This window comes from Schistocerca cancellata, chromosome 4 (assembly GCF_023864275.1).
Source record: "Schistocerca cancellata isolate TAMUIC-IGC-003103 chromosome 4, iqSchCanc2.1, whole genome shotgun sequence".
NCBI lineage: Eukaryota > Metazoa > Arthropoda > Insecta > Orthoptera > Acrididae > Schistocerca > Schistocerca cancellata.
The window spans coordinates 850,554,846-850,580,021 of NC_064629.1; the positions used below are offsets into that span (position 1 = coordinate 850,554,846).

At 39.7% G+C, this 25,176-nt stretch overlaps 1 protein-coding gene across 1 annotated transcript in view; it reads right to left on the reverse strand.

Annotated features, from left to right (window-relative positions):
* LOC126184964 (RNA exonuclease 1 homolog) overlaps nucleotides 1-25,176 on the reverse strand; it is a 230,746-nt gene that overhangs the window by 15,843 nt on the left and 189,727 nt on the right. Inside the window, exons 9-11 of the mRNA XM_049927660.1 lie at nucleotides 18,265-18,399; nucleotides 16,222-16,485; nucleotides 1,096-1,402 (exon numbers count right to left, since the gene is read on the reverse strand). Coding sequence (XP_049783617.1) covers nucleotides 1,096-1,402; nucleotides 16,222-16,485; nucleotides 18,265-18,399 — 706 coding nt within the window. The remainder of the gene's footprint in view (nucleotides 1-1,095; nucleotides 1,403-16,221; nucleotides 16,486-18,264; nucleotides 18,400-25,176) is intronic.

Consider the following 25,176-nt stretch of genomic DNA (forward strand, 5'->3'; position numbering starts at 1 on the left):
GTGCGCGAGAGTGTATACCCGTCCTTTTTTCCCCCCTAAGGTAAGTCTTTCCGCTCCCGGGATTGGAATGACTCCTTACCCTCTCCCTTAAAACCCACATCCTTTCGTCTTTCCCTCTCCTTTCCTCTTTCCTGACGAAGCAGCCGTTGGTTGCGAAAGCTAGAATTTTGTGCGTATGTTTGTGTGCCTATCGACGTGCCAGCGCTTTCGTTTGGTAAGTCACATCATTGAACTGACACTGGCCTGGCAATCCTGAGTTGGTATGAAATGTAACAACATTATTTTCCTTTAGCAGCAATCCTGGTGGAATCCAGAACCTGTGAGAGGGTGAAATCCGTTCAGTCGTTCAGTAACCGTGCATTAGTAGGGCCATCTAGAATGGCTACAGCATGACCAAATTGATTTTACGTTCAGATTATAAAACATGCTTATACATAAACTTAATTTCTTTGTTGTACATTGTAAGATCTTGATGTATTTTGAATGACAACTTCATTTCTTTGTTGGCTGTAAATTAACTGTTTCATAATATAGATGTAATGTCTTTGAAGCAGAATCACTAGACAATGGGCTTGAAACCTGAAATGCAAACCACATAAAATAAAATTTTGTGAAACATAGGCAACAAAGTGTGTTTTCTTGTGAAACTACTTACAAGGTTTCACCATGAATCCACAATCAAGCCACATAAAACTGGAGGTTATTCCTGTTACAGTTACTTCAACTGGCATCACCAATTATGTGTGGTACATATTTAGGCATATAAATTACAATATATGCCACAAGACATCTTGTAACAAAATCATATTTATACACAAAAAGAAACATGAGTACCAAAATGTAAAACATTAAAGTTATGCTGGAAAAACATAGTACATTTTACTTTAGTTGTTATTTGTAAAAAATTTTTGATGGAAAGACTATAAAATAGGTTGACAACAGTGATTTGCATATATTAAAAATAAGTTTACAAGTTTCACTTAAAAATTGATCAATATCGGAAAGATACACAACAATAGAGGTCGAAACTCGTAAACTGTTTTTCAGTATACTAGTAAGTACTAAAAAATGGAAAAAAGACTAAGATTGATTTACCGTGTATTATAATCAATTATTGGATTTTTTGGTTTCACTAGAGTTTCATAAACAGTTTTGTACTTTCGATCAATGACAGTGACTCTGGTTAATTCCAGTCCCATTGTTGTGTAACACATCTCACAGTCCAGTGCATACACTCCATAGTCACCATCTGCAACCTCAGTTTCCCTCGGTAGAGTCCTCACAAATCCTCGGAGGTTACTTGGATTGAAATTTGATGACACATGGCAATCACTATGATTACACCCTGCTGCACCAATGCCTTCACTGCAACAGAGGTACCTCTCTTGCCACGAGCCATTAACTAGAAAAATAAAAGAGAACTGGAACAATTATTGCAGTTCTGGCCTTTTCTTTAATTTACTTGCAACTTAAGCCAAAGAAGCATGAATCAGATACTGTTGTAAAGGACTGAAAATAGATTTACAGTTAAATTACACCACCTGACAAAAAAAGTGAATCACCCAGGAAGGTCGCAGGAAACGAAATGGAACTTCATACGTTGAGAGGGTGTGTGTTGTTGTTGCAGTGATCACAAAATCGAGCCAAATCTATAAAGACCTTGGCAGTATGAGGCAAGTTATTGGGATAATTTCGCACTCCTCCTGGCCTGGCTGTACGCACCAATGCAGTTGGGAAGGGTGTATAAAGCCATTGTATTCTCTCCCAAGGAAATCTGTCCCACAAATGTTGTACCTGGTTCTTGGTACCCTGGATGTTCGAGCTGGTTCCACATTTTCAAATGGGGACAGATCTGTGGATTGTGCCAGCCACAGAAGTAACTCAACATCATGCAGATAGTTTAAATAAAGGCACATGCCATGGGTGGACATGCACTGACCTGTTGAAAAGTGGCAGTACTATATTGTCACACGAAAGGTAACACATAAGGATGCAGGATGCCAGTGGCATACCATTGTGCCATCAACCATTATTACCTGAAGTCATACCAATTGCCTCCCCTCATCAACATGCCAGCAATAACAAACACCACTGTGCCTCTTGAAAACATTCGAAGAATAGTACCTCTCACCAGGTCGCAACCATAGTCACCGATGGTGAGAGTCAGAGGTAATGCAGAATTGCGATTGTTCACTGAACACTATGTGACATCACACCAGCAGTCCAAGCTTGCCTATTCCAGCTCCTGCTAGTGTCTGACCAACAATGCAGGATGACTCAGAATGTTGCATGGAGTCCACTATCTATTATTGTTGTGGCATAGACATGAAGGGGGTTGTGATGTGTTTGGGGTACAATACAGCGATCCTCCCTTGTGGCAGTCATCCATGGTCAATGAGTATTCCTGCCCCAACATTCCCATGCCGTTCACCAGCAGGCCGCTGTCACATTTTTATGACCTGCAAATATGGACACTGCACGATTTGACCTGCCAGCCAAATGGAGACCTAAAATGAGTTCCCTTTCAAACCATGTCAGATGCTAATAACACAGCCTCACACAAGTACACAGTGTATCCATGCCCTTCACAGTGATCACTGAACATCTGATGCTGTTGACACCTATTTTACATTCTGCCAGGCCTGGCAACAACACTAACCACAAGCAGTACTAATGCACTCTAGTGGCTTGTCTACCTGTCACAGACAGTTGCAAATCTGATCATTTACATACCCAATGCTGGTGTGTACATGTATTAAGTTGCATTTCCATCTGACGATGTTTTCTGGGTGCTTCACTTTTTTCATCACATATTGGGCAAGAAAATTCTGGACAGGCAAAATAGCAAAACAGTTGGACAAAAATTTCATGAAATGTATGAATATAAAAAACAATGTGAAGTGAAAGAAAATTGTGTGTCTATGTACTGCATTCCTTGTTTGTCTGAATTTTACAGCACAGAATAGTACAAAAATTTAAGGTGCTTTTGACAAACAGTATCCTATTGTCCATACACCAATCACCACTTAGAGAATATGAGAGGTAGGAGAACTGATTCTTAATAAAGTGGCATTAATATGTCAACATGAGACTTCCAATGGTTGCATTAGAAGAGCCTTGAGTTTTATTTTAGTACTCAACTTCATTAAATACATCATGACTAGATACACTGGCCAGTCATTTGAGTAACATTGTTGTCTTATTCACATTTGAAAGTCAAGGTAATCATTTTACAATGGATATGGCAGGGTAGAAGTATCAGCCAATTTATTTCATTGTCACTTTTTAGTATATGCACTTATGCGCTATGTGGTATTTTTGCGTGAATTATATTTTCTTTTTGTCTAAAATGAGATAGAGCACCCACAGGATTTTTGTGTCACCAACTGCTGCTTGCTGTCCCTCACTTTCACCACTTATCTTGCCTATGACACATGCCCTGTACTTCAACAACAACGTCACAATACATTAGGTAACAACTATTTTGCTGTACTATGACCTATACAAGCCTCCATGACTGCTCTATCTTTGACACACTTTATCCGAGTTTCTGCATTCTCCGATACCTTGTAAATGACACCACATTCATTGCCTTTGAAGGTGTAAAAGGTAGTTTTATAAATAACGGACCTGTCTCACTTTAGGTTGTATAATTAATGGTGTATATGTTGCTCAGAGAATCAGCCAGAGGAATTTCAGTTCATGATCATATTTTGTCTGTTCCGGTGCTTCATTCTTAATCAAATAGAGCAAATATGTTCAGCAAAAGGATCTCTTAGATACAGAAAAGGAAAATTGTGGAGCAGCCAAGCCTGTTATCCTGCTTACCCCTTCCTGTGTATTGTTGAACAATTACAGAGCTCATTAAAATAATAACAAAGATTAATTTTAAAAATACTGCTTTTTAGTTGCTAAATGTAATAGGAAACTGACAGTAGTCAGTAGTCAGAAACTGGCAGTAGTGGACTCCAGACATGATTAAAGACAGCCTCCTACTTTACACCAGGTGTCATTAAGTTACACTTTGCAAGGTTCACAAAAGGCCTCACAGCTTAATGACAATAAATAAATATCTATTTCAGTGATAAGTGAACAATTATATAACCTACCAGCAACTGTGGAACAGACAAGATCCTGTTTGCTTAAAACACCACAATGGCCAGAAAACTTTGTATGCAGCTACTCCTGTAGGTAGCTGTAACCATCTAAATCCTCTTCAAATATATGTATTTAAGTGGGTAGATCTCACTTATTGATATATTGCACACCAACACTTAAGATCATTTTGTAAAGAAAAAAGGGATGTTCTGTCTGGTTCTTGTGAAATGTGCCCTAAGACATTTAAAGGTGTCCAGTGTGTTACCTGCTTGCTTCAGATATTTCAGGTGTAGTAACCAAAACATTTTATAAACAAATAATGGGTCCATTTACAGTAAGAGTGTCCCATGTAAATTAATCATATTAACTAAAACATAGCAGTGTGTTTGATCTTCTTCGATGTATGAATTCTGTAAAGGTGAATAAGAAATAAAAAATGAAAAATTATACAAAAACAGGAACAGTAAACACAAGTTTATACTGTGAACATTATAATGTTAATAATTACAGTAATGTAGCTTCACTTTAGAGTATTAACTGTCATTCTTCTCTTGCTAATAATGGGAAGGTAAAATACAACCAACACAGTATCTGAAATATCAATGAGAAAGAATAAGCCATATAAAAATGAGAAAATATACACAATATCAGTATTCGGGGAGCAGTTTGAGGCTACTGCACCTCTAACAAACTAAGTACTCCAAGTCAAATGGCCTAATCAAATAAAAATAATTTTAAAATAGTGAGATGTGTGCGTCATGTGGCCCATCAATGACACTTACTTGCAAAACTCTGCATTTGGCTGAAATTGATATTTGATGTTAATGAATTTGAAGACAGCAGAAGCAAAAGTCACTGAAGAAACAATATCTTGTACAAGACAATTATGAACAGCAGATTCACAACAGTTGCAAATGAGGTATTATTTGGCCCAAAATTGAAGTTGTGACAACATTGTAAGTTCTTCCCTTATTTGTCATCAAAGTGCAAATGTGAAGTTTTAATGAAGTGATTAAAACACAGTGGAATGGAACACTACACACACTTGACAAGGGAAACATGTAGACACGTTAGATCTTTTTCGGTGAATCTGCAGTAGTCCAGTGCCAAAAGCGACAGTCATCACATTAGCAAATGCTGCAACAGTAATACCAACTTTTAACCAGATCTATGACACATATTTGTTAACAAATCTCTGTATCTTCATGAAGAAAGTTGGTTGTAGATAATAGAGTGAATGCGGATGATGAAATATCAATCACGTAATGTGACCTGTGGTTTGTCAGTTTCCAAGTGTAATAATCAACAAGATGTATGGCACAGAGATTTTGTACTGACTGCACAAATATAAAGCTTGTTCACTAATATACCATGCGTGGAAACAGCCATATTTATCGCGTAACTGTGTGGACCTATAAACAGACTGCACCACACCAGCTGTTTATTCATTTCTTATTTTCAATATTCTGGCTGCAGTCTAGGTAGAAAGTAAATGTAATAACACAGTTTGTAGCAACTGAAGATGACAACTGGGTTGACTGTCAAAACATTGTACAGAAAAATGCAATCAACAATTCCTCTAGCCACCCAAAAGCACATCATTACTGTAGCTGCAATTATTCTCATAAAGGTTATTCAATGTTCAGCCACCAGTACTCTGCAGCAGTATTAATTTTTAGGAGTGGAGGTGTGCACTGACTTTGACTTACAGTTCCTTCAGTTGCTGGATATGACAGTTCAGTGCTGTTGGAACTCTTAACATTTGCATATTGTTTTGTCTCTGTCATCAGACACACAGTCAGACTTCCTCTCAATTGTGCTGACATGTGTTTCATCTATGTGCCCAGAAACTTTTTTTAATTATGATATCATGTAACTTGCATGCAAACAGCATATCCTCCAATCCAATTAATATCAAAAATAAATTGCCTGTCCCTATCTTAGGGGAAGAATTTCATATGGCACACTCAGTGGACATGTCAGAATAGCTATGGGGTGTGCTTTACTTTCCATTATCCAATATGTAAATTTCATGTGCCTTTTCACACAGCAACTTAATGTGGTTCACAGGATTAATTGGCATCCACATACTCATGTTGTTCTATTCACTATCAAACACAGCAACAGCCTCACTTGTATGATGTGTACACCTACAATGCAGCAAGGCTAATACACTAACCTCCAGATGGGTACTGCACAATGTGTAGTTTACAACTGTATGGCATTGATAACTATTCATACTGGTACAATATCAGGTCTTAACCACACTGCCAGTCGGTTTTAGCCATTCAAGCTAGGGTACTTCTCATGTGGGTTGTACTGTATGCAGCCACGAGCATAATTTAATAAAATTATCGGGAATACTTTCAGCGGGTTTATTACTTCTACTGACCAACTGAAACAGTTATTTGAGTCTCAGAGCAGTTTACCATTTATATTACCCATCATGGTGATGTTTCAGGCACAAATTACTTTGGTAGGTGGATGCAAATGGGCATTTTGCTTGTCTGCCTTAGTGAAAGGCTATGTTTTTTTAGTAGCTTGCTTCTGTGTTTTAAAGAGATTTGGTAGGGCAAATCCTTCTCTAAAAGACAAGAGGGCTCATTTTTATCTACGTTTTCCTATTTTTTCATTCGAATTTTAGTAATAGTGTGCATGCTATGTGTGGCCACAGGAGGAGCTCGTTGCAGTTCACAAATGGCTGGGATGCTGTTGGCCACAGTCTGCTACCTGCAGACTCATGCCTTAGGCTGTAGCAGCATCAGAGAAACTCGCGTGTCACATGAGACACATCGAGGGGCACTTGTTTCACCCATAAGCTCTGCTGCCAATGCACATTCCAGTGTATCTGTTGGGAAAATATGCTCACTGCAGAGTAAGTGGCAGGTTGTAACATATTCACTTCACTCTAGGCAGAGGGTAAATGTGGGGACCACCGATCTGGCCCTGCCCATTTGACCTGAGAGTGAACAAATTGCCACTCCTGCAACAGGATCCATGCAGTCACATGAGGGAGGGGTTTGCTTGGTATCAGGAGCTCCATTTTAGGATTGTTATAGAGCTCCTAAGGGAAGTACTGTCTAGGGTTGGAAAGAAGTCCAACATGCACTCAGTATGTCTGCCAGATGGCCTCATCCTAGATTTGGAGGTGGTCCTACCTGCCACTATCGGGAGTGCAAGTACAGTCACACCTTCAAATCGAGGCTTACATAGGTGCCAGTGACGCATGTTGTTTCAGTTCTGAGGTCCAGAACTTTCAATTTACAGCATTGTACCTGGAATTGATCAGAGTCCTTTTGTTTGAGCCAATTCGAGGGTCTCAACCAGAAGCTCCATCGATTCTGTGATGAAATTGGTTGCAGATTTCTGGACCTGCGTTATGGGGTGGATCATTGTAGGATTGCTCTTGATACATCATGGGTGCACTAAAGAGACAAAGCAGCTACTCAGGTGGCAGAGTACTTGTGGAGTGCACATGGGAGATTTTTAGCCTAAGTAATAGTACGAGGCTCTCTGATTAGTGGTTGTGAATCAATACGCAGAGAGCAAAATCAGATCACATGCAAAGTACAGATGCTTCAAATGTCATGATGTTAACAATATATTGCTGAAGCATTTCTAAGAAAGTCCCCAAATTTACTGCCCTTCAGGAAAGTTGGCACATTGAAATTATACTCAGAACTCAAGAGCTGCACGAAACATGAAGAAGAAAGCCCTGAAATATTTAATGAGGCATGGAACGTATACTGAAAAGGCAGGTTAGGTGCCATAGGGAGGGTGAGTGTTCAATGAAGTAGACAAAAATATTGTTGATCTAGGTTGAAATTGAATCTGACTGCTAAGTTATGTGGGTGTGACAACTCCAGTCTAGGTGAACTTAAGTTAATTTTTTCTGACGTTTCTACTGGCCACCCGATTCCTCCATAACAGTCGTATAATCATTCAAAGAAATTCTACGGTCAGTAGTGCAGAAGTATCCCTATCGTGCAATATTAATTGAAGGTGGCTTTAATCTAACAAGTTTAGACTGGGACATCTATGGATTCATTTCAGGTTGTCTTGTGAAGTAGTTCTGAACACATTCTTCGAAACTCAGACAGACTTGACCTTACTGACAGTGTCAGTACAGAGAAAGAGATCTGTGATCATCATGTAATCACAGCAATAATGGTCATTTAAGTGAATAAAGTTATCCAGAAGCGTAGGAAAGTTTTTATGGTGGAAGAGAGGATTAGCAGTTGTTAGCATCCTACTTGCACAATGAATAGAAAATTGGGAAACACACACACACACACACACACACACACACACACACACACACACACACACACACACACACAAGGGAGGACTCTTAACCTCTGACGACACACACACACACACACACACACACACACACACACACACACACACACGCCCAAGGGAGGACTCTAACCTCTGATGGGGGGCAATGAATAGACATCAATAACTTTCAATATTGTGGATGAAGAGGACTTATGGGCAACATTTTAACTGTTCCTAAACCATGCTCTGGAGAAGTATTTGCCGAGTAAGTAGATTGAGGATGTATGTACCAACCATTGTTTAATAACAAAATTATGTACCTGGTGATCAAAAAATCAGTATAAATTTGAAAACTGAATAAATCACGGAATAATGTAGATAGAGAGGTACAAATTGACAAGGGGTTTTACTAGAACCAAAAAAATACAAAAGTTCAAAAAATGTCTGACAGATGGCGCTTCATCTGACCAGAATAGCAATAATTAGCATAACAAAGTAAGACAAAGCAAAGATGATCTTCGTTACAGGAAATGCTCAATATGTCCACCATCATTCCTCAACAATAGCTGTAGTCAGGGAATAATGTTGTGAACAGCACTGTAAAGCATGTCCGGAGTTACGGTGAGGCATTGGCGTCGGATGTTGTCTTTCAGCATCCCTAGAGATGTAGGTCAATCACGATACACTTGCAACTTCAGGTAACCCCAAAACCAATAATCACACGGAATGAGGTCTGGGGACCTGAGGGGCCAAGCATGATGAAAGTGGCGGCTGAGCACACGATCGTCACCAAACAACGCACGCAAGAGATCTTTCATGCATCTAGCAATATGGGGTGGAGCACCATCCTGCATAAACATCGTACGTTCCAGCAAGTGTTTATCAGCAAGGCTGGGGATGATGCGATTCTGTAACATATCGGCATACCTCTCACCCATCACGGTAGCAGTTACAAAACCAGAATCACGCATTTCCTCAAAGAAAATAGGTCCGATAACAGTAGATGTGGTAAATCCAACCCATACCGTGACTTTCTCGTCGTGCAATGGAGTTTCCATGACAGTTCTAGGATTTTCGGTAGCCCAAATTCTGCAGTTGTGGGCATTGACAGACCCTCAGAGCGTGAAATGAGCTTCGTCGGTCTACAACATGTTAATCAATCAATCGTCATCTTCCGCCTTCTTTTGAAACGCCCACACCGCAAATGCCCTCCACTTCACTAAATCGCCAGGTAACAGTTCATGATGCCGACGGATTTTGTACAGATAGCATCGGAAGGTACTCCTAAGTGCCAACCAAACAGTAGTGTATGGAATGCTGGTGCGAGGTGCGACTGCACGAGCGCTGACTTCCCCGTGCATAGACGAACCCGCTACAGTCCCCATTTCTTCCTGAACTGTCTCAGCAGCATTACACCTTGTGCTCGGTCGACCACTACGGGGTCTATCGTCTAAACAACCCGTGGCTTCGAACTTCAAAATCATTCTCGCCACAGCTGCATTTGTCGACGGACCTTTACCCGTTCGAATCCCCTTCCTACAGCGATAGGATCGTAACACTGAACTAGCACATTCCCCATTCTGATAATACAGCTTCACTAAAAGCGCCTTTTCAGGTAACGTCAACATGCTGCGACTGTTGGCGCATCTGATTCTCTCTCTCATTACAGCTCCTTTTATACACGATTGTCATGCGCAGTCACTGACGTTTTGTTGTCCACCGCCATCTGTCAGACATTTAGTGAAACATCCCCCCCCCCCTCCAATAAAAACCCATGTAATTCCAAGCATGTGTGTCAATTTTTACCTCTCTATCTACATTATTCCATGGTTTATTCAGTTTTCAAATTTATACTGACTTTTTGATCACCCGGTATATGCTGAGGAAAGACTGTTGCACTCTCAGTTCAAAAAAGAACAGGCAAAAGTTATTAGAAATTCCTGCATCTCTAAATACATCAATGTACAAAGCATACAAAAACCTTCACCATCATACATTACTGAAAGATCTTGCTGATCACCCAAGCAAATTCTCGTCTTATATAAAATAATCAAGTGGGCTGAAAGCTTCTAGTCTGTCACTTGCCAACCTGTCTCAGGAGAATAGAAGACAACAATCGGAAAGCTGAAGTTACAAATTTTGTGTTTCAGAAAATCATTCACACAAGAGGATAGTACAGACATACAATAATTTGACCATCACACAGACTCCCCTATGGAGAACGTAGAAATAGGTGACCCTGATGTTGAGATGCAGTAGAAAGAGTTGAAACCAAATAAATCACCAGGTCCAGATGGAATCCCTGTTCAGTTTTAAGGAGAGTACTCTTCAACATTTGTCCCTTACTTAGCTGGCATTTACAGCCTATCCCTCACTCAGCAAGAAGTCGCATGCAAATGGCAAAATTTGCAGGTGACTCCTGTTTATAAGAACAGTAGAAAATGGACCCACAAAATTACAGGTATCTGCAAAAGTCTTGAACGTATTCCAAGTTTGAATATAATAAATTTCCAAAAGACAGAAAGGCTCCTGTCCACAAATTAATGCTGAGTTAGAAAGCACCACTCATGAGAAATTCAGATTGCTCTTTTAACCACAGATGGAGGGCAACAGGCAGATTCCATATTCCAAGATTTCTAAAAAGCATTTTACACAGTGTCTCACAACAAATTGTTGACAGAGGGATGATTATACAGAATAGGTTCTCAGATACACGAGTAGCTCGCAGACTTCATAAGTAATAGAACCCAGTACGTTGTCCTGAATAGTGTGAGTTCACAAGAGAAAAGGGTATCACCAGGAGTGCCCAAGGGAAGTGTGATAGGACTGCTCTTGTTCTCTATAAGCGTAAATGATCAAATGATCTGACGGATAAAATGAGCAGCAGTCTACGACGGTTTGTTGTTGATACTGTAGTGTATGCGAAAGTGCTGTCATTGTATGACTGTAGGAGGATACACGATGACTTAAACAGAATTTTTATTTGGTATGCTGAATGGCAGCTTTATCTAAACGTAGAAAAATATAAAGTAGTGCAGACGAGTAGGAAAAACCCTGTAATGTTCAAAACAGTATTAGTGGTGTTTGACACAGTGACACTGATTAAATAGTGAGATGTAATTTTGAAAAGTGATATGAAATGAAAGGAGCATGTTAGGTTGGTAGCAGGGAAGTCAAATGCTTGACTGTGAGGAAACTGTAGCCCATATATAACAGAGACCATACATAGAACACTGGTGTGACCCATTCTTGACTACTGTTTGAGTGTTTGGGATCCCCATAGGGTTGGATTAAAGGAAGACATTGAAACAATTCAGAGCCATGCTGCTAGATTTGTTACTGGTAGGTTCAGTCAACATGCAAGTATCATGGAACTACCCCATGAAGACAAATGGGAATTAAAAATGAACATGAATGGTCACAACCGCAAGAAACCTCCTTTTTTATGAGCTTACCGATTTTGGACTGTTTTAGACCATCTTCAGACCTACCACCATGATGGTAGATGGTGACAGTGAATCGTGCAAGTGCTATAACTCCCCGAACACTAACTGCCAAACTGTAGTAGTTAGCATTCAGGGAGTCTTAGTTCTTGTTCCATTCATAGCCACTGTCTACCATCATGGTGGTAGATCTGAAGATGGTAATCTCATAAAAAAGAAGTTTCTTGGAGTTGTGACAGTCTATGTTCATTTTTAAGTAATAAAAAAATTTCTGTTCTCCAAGATAAATATTCTCAAAAATTGTCAAATGGAAGTACCTGCAGGGACTGTTGTGAACGTACAAGGTGCATTCAAGTTCTAAGGCCTCCGATTTTTTTTCTAATTAACTACTCACCCGAAATCGATGAAACTGGCATTACTTCTCGACATAATCGCTCTGCAGACGTACACATTTTTTACAACGCTGACGCCATGATTCCATGGCAGCGGCGAAGGCTTCTTTAGGAGTTTGTTTTGACCACTGGAAAATCGCTGAGGCAATAGCAGCACAGCTGGTGAACGTGCGGCCACGGAGAGTGTCTTTCATTGTTGGAAAAAGCCAAAAGTCACTAGGAGCTAGGTCAGGTGAGTAGGGAGCATGAGGAATCACTTCAAAGTTGTTATCACGAAGAAACTGTTGCGTAACGTTAGCTCGATGTGCAAGTGCGTTGTCTTGGTGAAACAGCACGCGCGCAGCCCTTCCCGGACGTTTTTGTTGCAGTGCAGGAAGGAATTTGTTTTTCAAAACATTTTTGTAGGATGCACCTGTTACCGTAGTGCCCTTTGGAACGCAATGGGTAAGGATTACGCCCTCGCTGTCCCAGAACATGGACACCATCATTTTTCAGCACTGGCAGTTATCCGAAATTTTTTTGGTGGCGGTGAATCTGTGTGCTTCCATTGAGCTGATGGCGCTTTGTTTCTGGATTGAAAAATGGCATCCACGTCTCATCCATTGTCACAACCGACAAAAAGAAAGTCCCATTCATGCTGTCGTTGCGCGTCAACATTGCTTGGCAACATGCCACACGGGCAGCCATGTGGTCGTCCGTCAGTATTCGTGGCACCCACCTGGATGACACTTTTCGCATTTTCAGGTCGTCATGCAGGATTGTGTGCACAGAACCCACAGAAATGCCAATTCTGGAGGCGATCTGTTCAACAGTCATTCGGCGATCCCCCAAAACAATTCTCTCCACTTTCTCGATCATGTCGTCAGACTGGCTTGTGCGAGCCCGAGGTTGTTTCGGTTTGTTGTCGCACGATGTTCTGCCTTCATTAAACTGTCACACCAACGAACGCACTTTCGACACATCCATAACTCCATCACCACATGTCTCCTTCAACTGTCGATGAATTTCAATTGGTTTCACACCATGCAAATTCAGAAAACGAATGATTGCACGCTGTTCAAGTAAGGAAAACATCGCCAGTTCTCATTCTCGCCGCTGGCGGTAAAATTCCATCTGCCGTACAGTGCTGCCATCTCTGGGACATATTGACAATGAACGCGGCCTCATTTTAAAACAATGCGCATGTTTCTATCTCTTTCCAGTCCGGAGAAAAAAAATCGGAGGCCTTAGAACTTGAATGCCCCTCGTATTTTGATTATGATCCATGAAAACAAGATAAAAGAAATCAGAGTCCATCCGTATGGGCCATGGTTTCTTTTGTAGATGTTTTCTTAGTTTCTGCTCACTGGGAAATACTGTAATAATCACCACTCAATGACTACATTTATGTGTATACTCCACAAGCCACCTTACAGTGCATGGCAGAAGGTACCTTGTACTGCTATTAGTTATTCCCTTTCCTGTTCCTTTCGCAAATGGAGTGAAGGGAAAACCATTGTCTCTATTCCTCTGTACGAGCTCTAATTTCTCGTATCAGTCCTCACATGAAATGTACATTGGCAGAAGTATAATCCTTCTGCAATCAGCTGCAAATACCAGTTCACGGAATTTTCTTAACACTGTTTTATGGAATGAATGTCATATCCCCTCCGGGTTTTTCATCTGAAGGTTTAACAACCCACTGAGCACATATTCATTAGAGATGGAGCATAAGCTCAGAGTGCGGAAGGATAGGGAATGAGACTGGCTTTCTCCTTTACAAAAGAACAACCAAAGTATTTGCATTAACTTATGTAGCGGAATCACTGAAAACATAAACCTGGAGGGCTGAACAAGAATTTGAACCACTGCCTTCCGGATGTGAGTAACTGCACCACCTCGTTTGGTAAGACTTGTAGCAGTGTTGACGTGAGCCTTTGCAAGCATATGAAAAATTTCTGGTCCTGAGACTGTACTATTTCCGCGTGTCTGTAATGTGGACTTGATTTTGTGGCGGCTTTTTGACTACTGATGAGAGTTAAGGCCAGGAGATATAGTAGCTAATATACTTTTAGGTATTTCTGGATCAATGAGAGGACCTAAACTTCAACACCTTAATTTAATTTTTTCAACACTAAAAAAGTGGGCACTCCCAACTTCAAACAGCAGCACTACCATAGTGGTTATTAAGAATGTGGAGATGAATGTTTTTCTTGTTTCTTTGACAACTTTGGCACATTTTCTGCCCTATATGACAAAATGCTTGAATTTGCATAAGATGTCTGGTGTCTAGGGTAACATTATGAAATAAATGAGCCCTGCCATAATATATAAGGCAAGTAACAGAATTGTGAATGGCAGCACAAAAGTTGCTGTCTTCTGTAGCTCACCATTGTGCCCGTGATGTTTTATGACATCATATTTGCCACTTCTTCCTTAGTTACACCCCTTCTACACATATAGAGCATTCCTCCTAAGAGTTCTCAGGTATATTTTCTCTAGTATTTTGGCATGTACTTGCAATTTCACAATTTCACTTATTGAATGTGTAGCGAGAGTCAGCCCAAACAAATCCTACTGCTCACCACGTCAATGTTGACTGAAAGCATTGGTTTGTTTCCCATTACAAACAAACGGACTTTTATGGAATTTTGTGTGCCAACTGTTCCCATTAATACACAATGATAAAAAATTTCTCATTAGACTAATCTGGGGCCAATAAGTAGTTGTTGTGGTCTTCAGTCCAATGACTGGTTTGGTGCAGCTCTCCAAAATTCAACCTTAAAAATAATTTTGTTTCTAATTGGAAACAAACCAATGCTTCCCGTCCACAATGAGCATTGCACGGAAAACATGATGAGCAATATTTGTTTGGGCTGAATCCAACTACACACTGCAAAAATGAAATTGCAAACTTCTGCTGAAACATCAGAGAAAATTCACCTAATGACTCTTCTAAGGGACACCCAGTATATAATTATGTCACATTTTTACATTATAGCACCTTTGGTCTAATTAAGCATATTGGCATTATTGTAACTGGATATCCTCACATATTTTTACACATCTACAAGAAAGCATTATCATAACAGGATATTGTCCCATATTTTTACACATCTACAAGAACAGTGGTATGACAATAGTTAGTTATCAGTATTAGGAAAGTTCCATTTCATTACCTTTTCACTCACTAATGAGTACCACTAACTCAGTACAATGTTTCTGAATATAGCAAGATAATACTTCTTTGACAGGTAATACTTTTTTTCCAACATTGCCACCTTTATGCAATCAGACACACAATGGTAAACACATGTATTTCATTATGGGAAATCTGACTGATCTCAGAAAAATTATATCGAAGGAGGATGAAATGTTGAGTTCTTTTGTTAGGTTAGATGTTAATGCTACTTAATGAATTATCTGGGTTGCTGGGAGAATCACTGGTGGAATTTATACGTTCCATGTTTCTTTCTTCAAGCAAAGCTTTACATGCCTGAAGTTTTTACTGTGAAACTAGATTATCTAGTCTCTCTAACACACAATTTTCCATTTTTTGCCTACAACTTTTACTAATAAATAGCTGACCTGTGCTTAACAGATACCACTGAAGGAATCTCAACATTTGTCAAGCTAGAGCCTTGACAGATGCGACATAGTTTCATGAGGTATCTACTGTATAGTGCCATGCAGTGGAAATGTTAGTGTGGTTTCAGGAACTGTAAAGATTTGATGAACATCACGCTCCACTCATCCTCAAAGAGAAGTGAGGAATGCTGATACTTTCTCATTTCATCTAGTCTTATTGATTATTATTATTACTCCTTTTACAGATAAAATGGATCTTATAATTTTTGCAAATTTAAATATAGTTAAGCCATCAGTGTCAGCTGAGCTGGTAATTGCATTCATTGAGGTGTTGGAGGTGTATGAAGTTAAGTAAACCGCAGCAGTAGAGGTGGCACTGTCAAAAATAATTATAGCAGCAGCAGCAGCACTGTCAGCAAATATTGATGAAAAACACATACTCCTCATATTGTACAGCCTCCCCGAGTGATTTATACATTCCTCAGCCTTTACAGGAAATCCCTGAGAATTCACAGAATATTCTTTGCCACAACGATCACATATCCTTTTTAAAGGATTGCTTGCCACAATAAATTGTTTATAAGATGAATAAACAACAGCTACACCCTTTTCTTCAGGATGTGGTCTTGGGAATCCATTGTTCCTCAGATCCTCTTCTGTCATAAGATGCCTCAAAAAGCAGCTGTAAGTATCTAATGGTACTTCTGAAATAAAAAAGATAATAATATATTAATGCTAAAGACTTTTATTACATTACTTCCATGCTTATAAAAACTACTTCTCAACTTTAATATTTCTGGTGTTATCATTCAAGAGCAATAGGATGTACTGAAAAATAGTAGACCCCAAAGTATTACAACATTTATGTTGAATTCTAAACTGAATACACGCAACAACTAAAGGTTTCTCAGATGTTAGTTATTACATTTGTTTTTAAAACAGAGAATTGCAGCTGAACATAAAAACTGAAATTCACAATGCATCCATAATAGGAGAACAAAGAGGCAAAAGTACAACTGAAACCCACTCAATAAGATTGAAATTTCCTTCAGGAGGAAGATCTTTCCTGAAAGAATCAGTGGTGATTAAAATATATTTATCACATAGCTTTCTCTTGCGACAAATATTTCTGAGAGCAGCAAATGCAAGTATTCTTTATAGCTATAAGCTTCAAAAATAACTAACAGTAGAACTGGAACTTCAAAAATAGCTAACAGTAGAATTGGCTCCGAGGTGCAACGAAAACAAATGAAATATGCGGTCAATCTGAAAAACAAACCGAATGTCTCCGAAAATGAATTCAGAATTACTACATCATCAATTAATGATCTAGGACTGCTGTATTAAACACAGTTACAAGCAATGAATACCCAAAGCAAATAAAGAGGTAGACTATTGCTGCCTGTAACAATTATAGGAAAATGTAATAAAACAGAAAAAAGCAAACAAACCACAACACAATTCGTCATTGTCTGGATGATGTCTCCCAATGTTATTTAGAGACACGTGCTTCAGAACAGCATTTCTTCACAACCTACCATGTTTGTCACAAATCATCCTTATGGCTTTCCATACCACTGCAGAGCTACATGAAAGATTTATTGAGCTCAGAAAAACTTGCTATAACACCTTCTGGTTCTTGCAACCCAAAAGTTTGTGAGGCTCTCTCTGTACGGTTAGCAAAGAAAGAGCTTAACTCCATTCACCTCACCCAAATTGTAGACCAGTACTAGTAACTCCACTACTCTATGCACAGCCTCTGAATTTTGACTCAGAAATTTCAGACACAGCCATCAGTAGCAAGACAGATGATGCTCACAACAGATCCACTCCGTGTAAAATGCTGTCAAAAATACTTATTTGAACATCCAACATGGTGGCTTTTTTTTTTTTTTTTTTTTTTTTTTTTTTTTTTTTTTTTTTTTTTTTTTTTTTTTTTTGTTTGGAAACTGTGGACCGAAGAGCTGGATTCAGATAAGGAAGAGATCACTTGAATAAGTCATCAACCATTTCCCACTGAGCACCATTTGAGAAGGCAGGAGAGCAAAAAGTGAGGTCAGTGGCAGACTGGTTTTTATGTCAATTAATAGAGTGCCCAAGTTTCTGGCACTTGAAACACCACATGGGATTTGAGATGTCATTTTCAGTCATTTCCTACAATCCTATGCATAAAATAATGGGATCAGTCCAAGTACTTCTCAAACATTCTATTAAGGAAATAAACATGACTCATATTTCAACAATACTCAAATGTTTCACAACAGAGTATGCTATTACTCTACATATTATAAAATCAGGTTCAACCAGTTCTCAGTGCGGGGGGGGGGGGGGGGGGGGGGGGGGGGGGGGCGTGGAAGGAAAAGAGGAAATATTAAAAAAGCAACACAGCTAAAGCCACAAACATTTGTATCTGAAAAATTACACAAATTAACATTCAGGAGTGACAGTACAATAAACAATTAGTGTAGACAGATGTTTCTCACCTGGTTGCTTCTTTGGTTTTTCAATACTCCAGCTGACCTTGTTTCGATTTTTTCCAGCTAACACTGCATTGTGCGAGACCGTTCTGTTCCCAAATGGACGCATAGTGGGTTTTGCTGATGCAGCCTTACTGGTACCTGTCATTTAACCAGATAGTGAATAATGACAAAAACAGAGAAAATCCTAAATACTAGGGTAGTATGTATACAAAATTACAGAGATAAAGATTATATCAAAATACCCACAAAAAATTAAAACTTAATATGACACTAAGTCCGTAATTTTTTTTAAGTCTAGGTATATGACATATCCACATAGAAGACGATGATATGATACTTCTGTCTTGCTAACCTAATCAAGATGGTATTGGAGTTGCTTAAGCAATACATTTTTTGACTTGTGGATGACACGTCAGATCTGTATGGATGACCTTAGTGAGTGATAGTTGAGCAAAATGTTGTGGATTTTTACAGAATTAATGAAGACAGAGGTTTGAAACATTACACCACCACATAATTTCCTTCGCTAAAATTTTCCTCCACTAAAAAGTAGCAAATGTACCACAGAGCATGACATCTTGCATCATAAAGATAGATCACCATTAACAATAATTCCCTCACTTCATAAGACACTATGGAGAAGCTTGGAATTTAATCAAACATACTGGCACACAATCTACTGAGTAACAGAATGTTACCCTCTGTCCTTCATTTTTTGGTCAAATTCTGGGGCAAATATTTCTTCAGCCATTGTCACAAGTGGCAGAACATCAATGTAAATCATCAGTCTCAGCCATGGAACTGGAATCTTTAAAACTATGGAAGTCATCAAATGCAAATGAGAATAACCATGAAAAAAAATCATGAGAAAATTCATTCAGAAGTAAAATCTCTAGTCTTTGTGTATAAAGAAATTAAACTGAAATATTTTTGTAATGCCAAAATATATATAACTGTCAAATAAAAAAAATGTATTGATGTTAATTAATTTTTGTGGAATAAATGATCTTTTCCCCTTTTTGTTCCTTTTTTTTCTGGCAAATAATTCATTGTCATTTAACTTCCAACTTATTAACTTCAGGCCAGAATCTGATATAACAGTTATATTCAATCAAATTATAAGTAAGTTTTGACACCATTACAGTGCCACAAATTCACATTTCCTGGATTATTTAAATGTATTTTCTACACACTTTCACCATGCACTTGTAAATATGCTGAACAAGTTGATCATTTCTTTATTCTTTGGCTCTCAGGCTTGCTTTAATTAACTAATGTACAGCAACATCTACAGAATGGTGCCACAAAATGTACAATGACTGTTTCCACTATTAGTACCTGAATCAGTAGCAAAAATGGCCGGCACACTGCGAGTCACCAGTTCAAACCCAGCCACCAGCAATGATCTGTTATTGGGTAATTATCATTTCTGGAAGGTTCTTGAAATATCTTATGTCTGCAATGTCCATATTTTCTGGAACATTTGGCATTTGCATAAATAACTGCAACTTCCACCCAGAAGTTCAGTTCTGTTCTGGCATTCATGCTGGTGTTCATAATAAACGTGCTTCTACGTCTACATCTACATAAATACTCCACAAGCCACCATGGGGTTCGTGGTGGAGGGTGCCCTCTACCACTACTAGTCACTTCCTTTCCTGTTCCACTCGCAAATACAGCAAGGGAAAAATGACTGTGATATGCCTCCATATGAGCCCTAATCTCTCTAATCTTATCTTCATTATCCTCATGTGAAATGTATGTTGGTGGCAGTAGAATCGTTCTGCAGTCAGCCTCAAATGCAATTTCTCTAAATTATCTCAATAGTGCTCCTTGAAAAGAACATCACATTACCTCCAATGATTCCCATTTGTGTTCCAAAAGCATTTCCATAATACTTGCACATCGTTGGAATCTAGCAGTAACAATCCTAGCAGCCTGACTCTCAACTGCTTCGATATCTTCCTTTAATCCTGACCTGGTGCAGAATCCAAACACTCTACCAGTACTCAACAAGGGGTCGCACCAGAATAATATATATGACCTCCTTTACAGATGAACCACACTTTCTTAATATTCTCTCAATAAATTGAAGTCAACCTTTCTCCTTCCCTATCACAATCCTTACATGGTCATTCCAATTTCATATTGGTTTGCAACGTTACATCTAGATATTTAATTGACATGACTGTGTCAAACAGCACACTACTAATGCTATACTCCTACATTCAGAGCTAGCTGCCATTCATCACACCAACTAGAAATATTCTCCTACAGTCACTTGAGAATGACACCTTCCTATACACCACATCATCAGCAAACAGCGGTAGACTGCTGCTTATCCTGTGCACAAAATCATTTATGTATATAGAAAATAACTGCGGTCCTGTAACCCCTCGGAAACTCCTGATGCCCTTTTCTCTGATGAACACTCACTGTTGAGGACAACATACTGGGTACTATTACGTAAGTAGTCTTTGAGCCACTCACTTATCTGGGAAACTATTCCGTATGCTTGTACCTTCATTAACAATAAGCAGTGTATCACCGTACAAAATGCTTTACAGAAAATTAAGAATATGGAACCCACTTGTTGCCCTTCATTCATCATTTATGGGATCTCAAGCAAAAAAAGAGAAAAACCGAGTTTTGCATGAGTGATGCTTTCTAAGACCATGTTGATTTGTGGACAGGAGCTTTTCCCTCTCAAGGAAATTTATTATATTTGAACTGAGAATATGTTCAAAGATTCTGCAGCAAACCAATGTTAAAGATATTTGTCTTTCATTTTGTGGGTTCGTTCTTTTACCCTTCTTATATACAGGAGTCACCCACACTTTTTTCCAGTCGTTTGAGACTCGGCACAGGGTGAGAGATTCGCGATAAATGCAAGCTAAGTAAGACGAAATTGCTGTAAAGTACTCATTGCAAAACCAAATTTGGATTCCATTGAGGCCTGGTGACTTACTTGCCATCAACTCTTTCAGTTGTTTGTCTACACCAGAGATGCTTATTACTATGTCCTCCATAAGGCAGTCTGCGCGATAGTCAAATGACGGAATGTTTGTACAATTCTGCTACATTAATGATCTCCCAAATGCAAAATTTAAAGCTTTCGCTTTCCTTTTGCCATCTTCTACTGCACATCAAACTGGTCGGCAAGTGACTGGACAGAAGCCTTACACCCACTTCACGATTTTACGTAGGACCAGAATTTTCTTGAGTTGTCTGCAAGATCTATTGCTAAGGTATGGCGGTGGTAGCTTTGCATTCTAAGTGATGTATTGCACTCATGAAACTGCATCTGGATTTGGACTAGGGTGACATTATGATGAGACATTGTTTCGTTGAGACACTGGTTACTTCAAAACATCTATATCTCTGTCACTCCAATTAGACAATGTAAAAGGCATCGTCTACATGGACACGAGCCAGAATATGAGCACTACAATTGCTCGCACAGTTCGTATATTCAGGAGCCAATGGATTCCAGGCCAGCAGTGAGTCAGCTGCACATCAGCCATCCATCAATTTTCTACGGAGATGCTGGTCAGTACCCAAAAAAAATGACTGAAAGGATTCGACCAACTTCCAAATACAACATGTGGCATGAAATGATGTGTTTTGCAAATGTGTAGAAGCTCAACATCTGGAATAAATTCTAGCTCGAACTGAAGGAAATGTTTGGCAACAATCAGCATCAAGTCCACTAAGCGGAAGAATAACTGAAGAAGAGTGACCAATGTCATGATGACATGAACCAGTCCTAGATACAGCACGTTTTGGCCTATGCCCCATTGCTGATCCAAATATGAATGCTGACAAAACTTCACATTTGGTGAAAGGAGTTGCAGGAGACATGTACCAAGCTCTTCTGATAAAAGATGTCACACAACCGAGGAATTCATCAAATGGTGCAAGCACATCACGGAAATGTAACAGTAATGAATCAGGTGAAAGAAGTATTACGGACTCCCAAATGTGGTTGCTATGGCAATTTTGGAAGACCAGCATGACTTTCCCTCTCTCAAATGTTAAGTAGTGAAAAGAGATACAGCATTTTATGGCAACCAGAAATGTTCGACCAAGTAAGCTAGAGACAGCAGTTATGAATGTCAATGTCAATACATCAAGAAGTAATAGAGAATGCTGAAGAACAGGTCTGCCAATCCTTAGCACCTGTCTTTGCCACCAGCCAAACATGCCTGGAAGAATGGACTTGGCAAACTCAGACTTGGGCTGCAACCATCAAACGACAACCCAGCACTGACCAACATACATATAACCTACTCCTACACCTACTATATCATCCCGTTGACAAACAGACACTGCTGGCCGCTGTGGCCGAGTGGTTCTAGGCGCTTCAGTCTGGAACCGCACGACTGCTACGGTCACAGGTTCAAATCCTGCCTCGGGCATGGATGTGTGTGATGTCCTTAGGTTAGTTATGTTTAAGTAGTTCTAAGTTCTAGGGGACTGATGACCACAGATGTTAAGTCCCATAGTGCTCAGAGCCATTTGAACAGACACTTGGAAGACAGACGACAGCCTACAAGTGTCTTTCAACTGTGGACACTCTGTACATGTTGTATGCTATTGCAGAGAAAGATGGTGGGTTTTCAACAATTACTATGCTGCCAGATGTCAACCATCACAATAGTTCTATTCACGCCAGTCAACTGCAGACGACTGTAGTCGGCCAACAGGACAAAGTCCACTGCCATACCCTGAATGAGGTTGCTTCTCAACATGCCATAGCCATTCCCCATCACCGTACAGAGGTGCCAGCTTCTCATCCAGCTGCTGACTTCAGTATAAAAAAGTGAGGCGATTGTCCATGGGGGTGAAGTTGCCACAGTTGCTGATCCCACACGGATGTTACCAAGATGTCAGGAACTCTCACTGACATCATTATCTATGGCCAACCTGTCCAGGCACTAGAAACTCAGGGGCTTCCTTTTCTGTAATGTTGGATGCTTATCACTGTCAGTTAAAGAAGACTATGTTCCGTGGTATGAAAGCAATAGTGCTGAAAGTTGAAAATGGGAAACATTCCAGCTGAAGGGAACACGTATTGCAAGCATAACCACCAATGACAGAACACAGCCCCTCGAATGTGGCATTGTAACAGAATGTAGTCATAATGTTGTCAATCAAGATACTAAGTTAAACTGTGAAGTTTTCCTTGACTGCAAAAAGCTACTCAGGCTCATGAAAGAAATCGACATGCCAGCGACAATAGCAAGCAATATGGGTGGTCAAGAAAGCTTCAGATCACTGTCACTAGCAGCCACAACTCATCCCTAAAGGCACGTGCGTAAGGACAGCCAAACCTATCCAGGGAGAGCAGCTCACTGGCATCAACGAAGAAGCATGCTCCACTACTACTACAGACAACACAGAGCAGAAAGCTACAACTGAAACGCCAATAGGATCTGGCCTGACTGAGGAACAATTTTGGTGTATGATAGACATTCTGCTAGATTTTCAAATGCGTTCAAATCTGGAGTGGAAGCAGGACACAGTTAAACACAGCATCAACACTGGAGTCATCCACCAATTAGCCAGCATTTATATAGTGTGTTGCCAGTTGAATGATGAATAAGTGGAGGAGTTGCTGCAAGAATATCATTGAACCTTTAGAGAGTCTTTGATCATCTCCTGTCATCCTTGTCAAGAAGAGGAATGGCATGTGGCGTTTCTGCATTGGCTACTGACAACTAAACAAAAACATGAAAAAAGACATCTACCCAATGCCACACAATAATGACACCCTAGACCACTTGAAAGAAAGAAACAAAGTATTCCTAAACTATGGACATGCACACAGGCTACTGACTACTGGCAAATCGAGGTTGATAAAGCTGACTGGGAAAAAAGACTCTCTTCACAACTTCTGACGGTCTCTACGAGTTCAAAGTTACGCCATTTGGACTGTAATGCTCCAGCCACTTTTGAACATGTGATGTACAACCTGCTTGTCATTATCTCAAAGACATTTGAAGAACATCGAAGCTGTATGAGAACCATGCTGAAGTGTATTTGGACATCAGGCCTCCACCTGCATCCAAAACATGCCTCTTCACCACTCATGAAATAAAAATCTTAGAGCATCTAGTGAATTACAGCGGAGTCCATCCTGATCCACAGAAAATAAGAGCAGTCACAGAATTTCCAACTCCTCAGCACATTCGTGATGTGAGAAGTTTTCTCAGAATATGCTTGTACAACCAGCAATTTATAAAGGACTTGTCTATCAAAGCATGTCCTTTGCAGGAACTACTGCAGAGAGACCAAATTTTCTACCATCATCTCCAGTTCATGCATTGTGTGATGAGAATGCTGAGACAAAACTTCACATTGACATTATCGGTTGCAGGGTAGGTATAGTTCTAGCGCAAATTCAGGAAGGTGCTGAATGGTGATAGCTTAAACTTCCAGAGTGCTCTCCAAACCTGAGAGGATCTACACCAACCGAGAAAGAATGCCTCACTTGGCAAAACATTTACCACTGTGCTGGATCACCATTCCCTACACTGGCTGCCTAGCTTGAAGGATCCACTGGACTGAATGTCAAGATAGGCACTGATGCTTCAGGAATATGACATCACAGTGGTATACAAAATCAGATGCAAACCCAAGGATGCTGCATACCTTTCCAGGAATCCTTCGGTGGAACACAGCCGCATGAATGAAATCTCAGTCATCGCTGCATTAAATGACATTGTTGCTAAACAGAGGGAAGCTAGAGCACTACTGAAAACCATAGGAGTCTTGAAGGAAGAGAAACAAACCAAAAGAGAATTCCAACAAATTAACAGACCAATTGTATAATAGGAACTATGATCCAGTGGGCAGAAATAGTTGCTCTTCATTCCAGCTCAACTATGGCCAGCTATCCAGAAGTATTTCTAC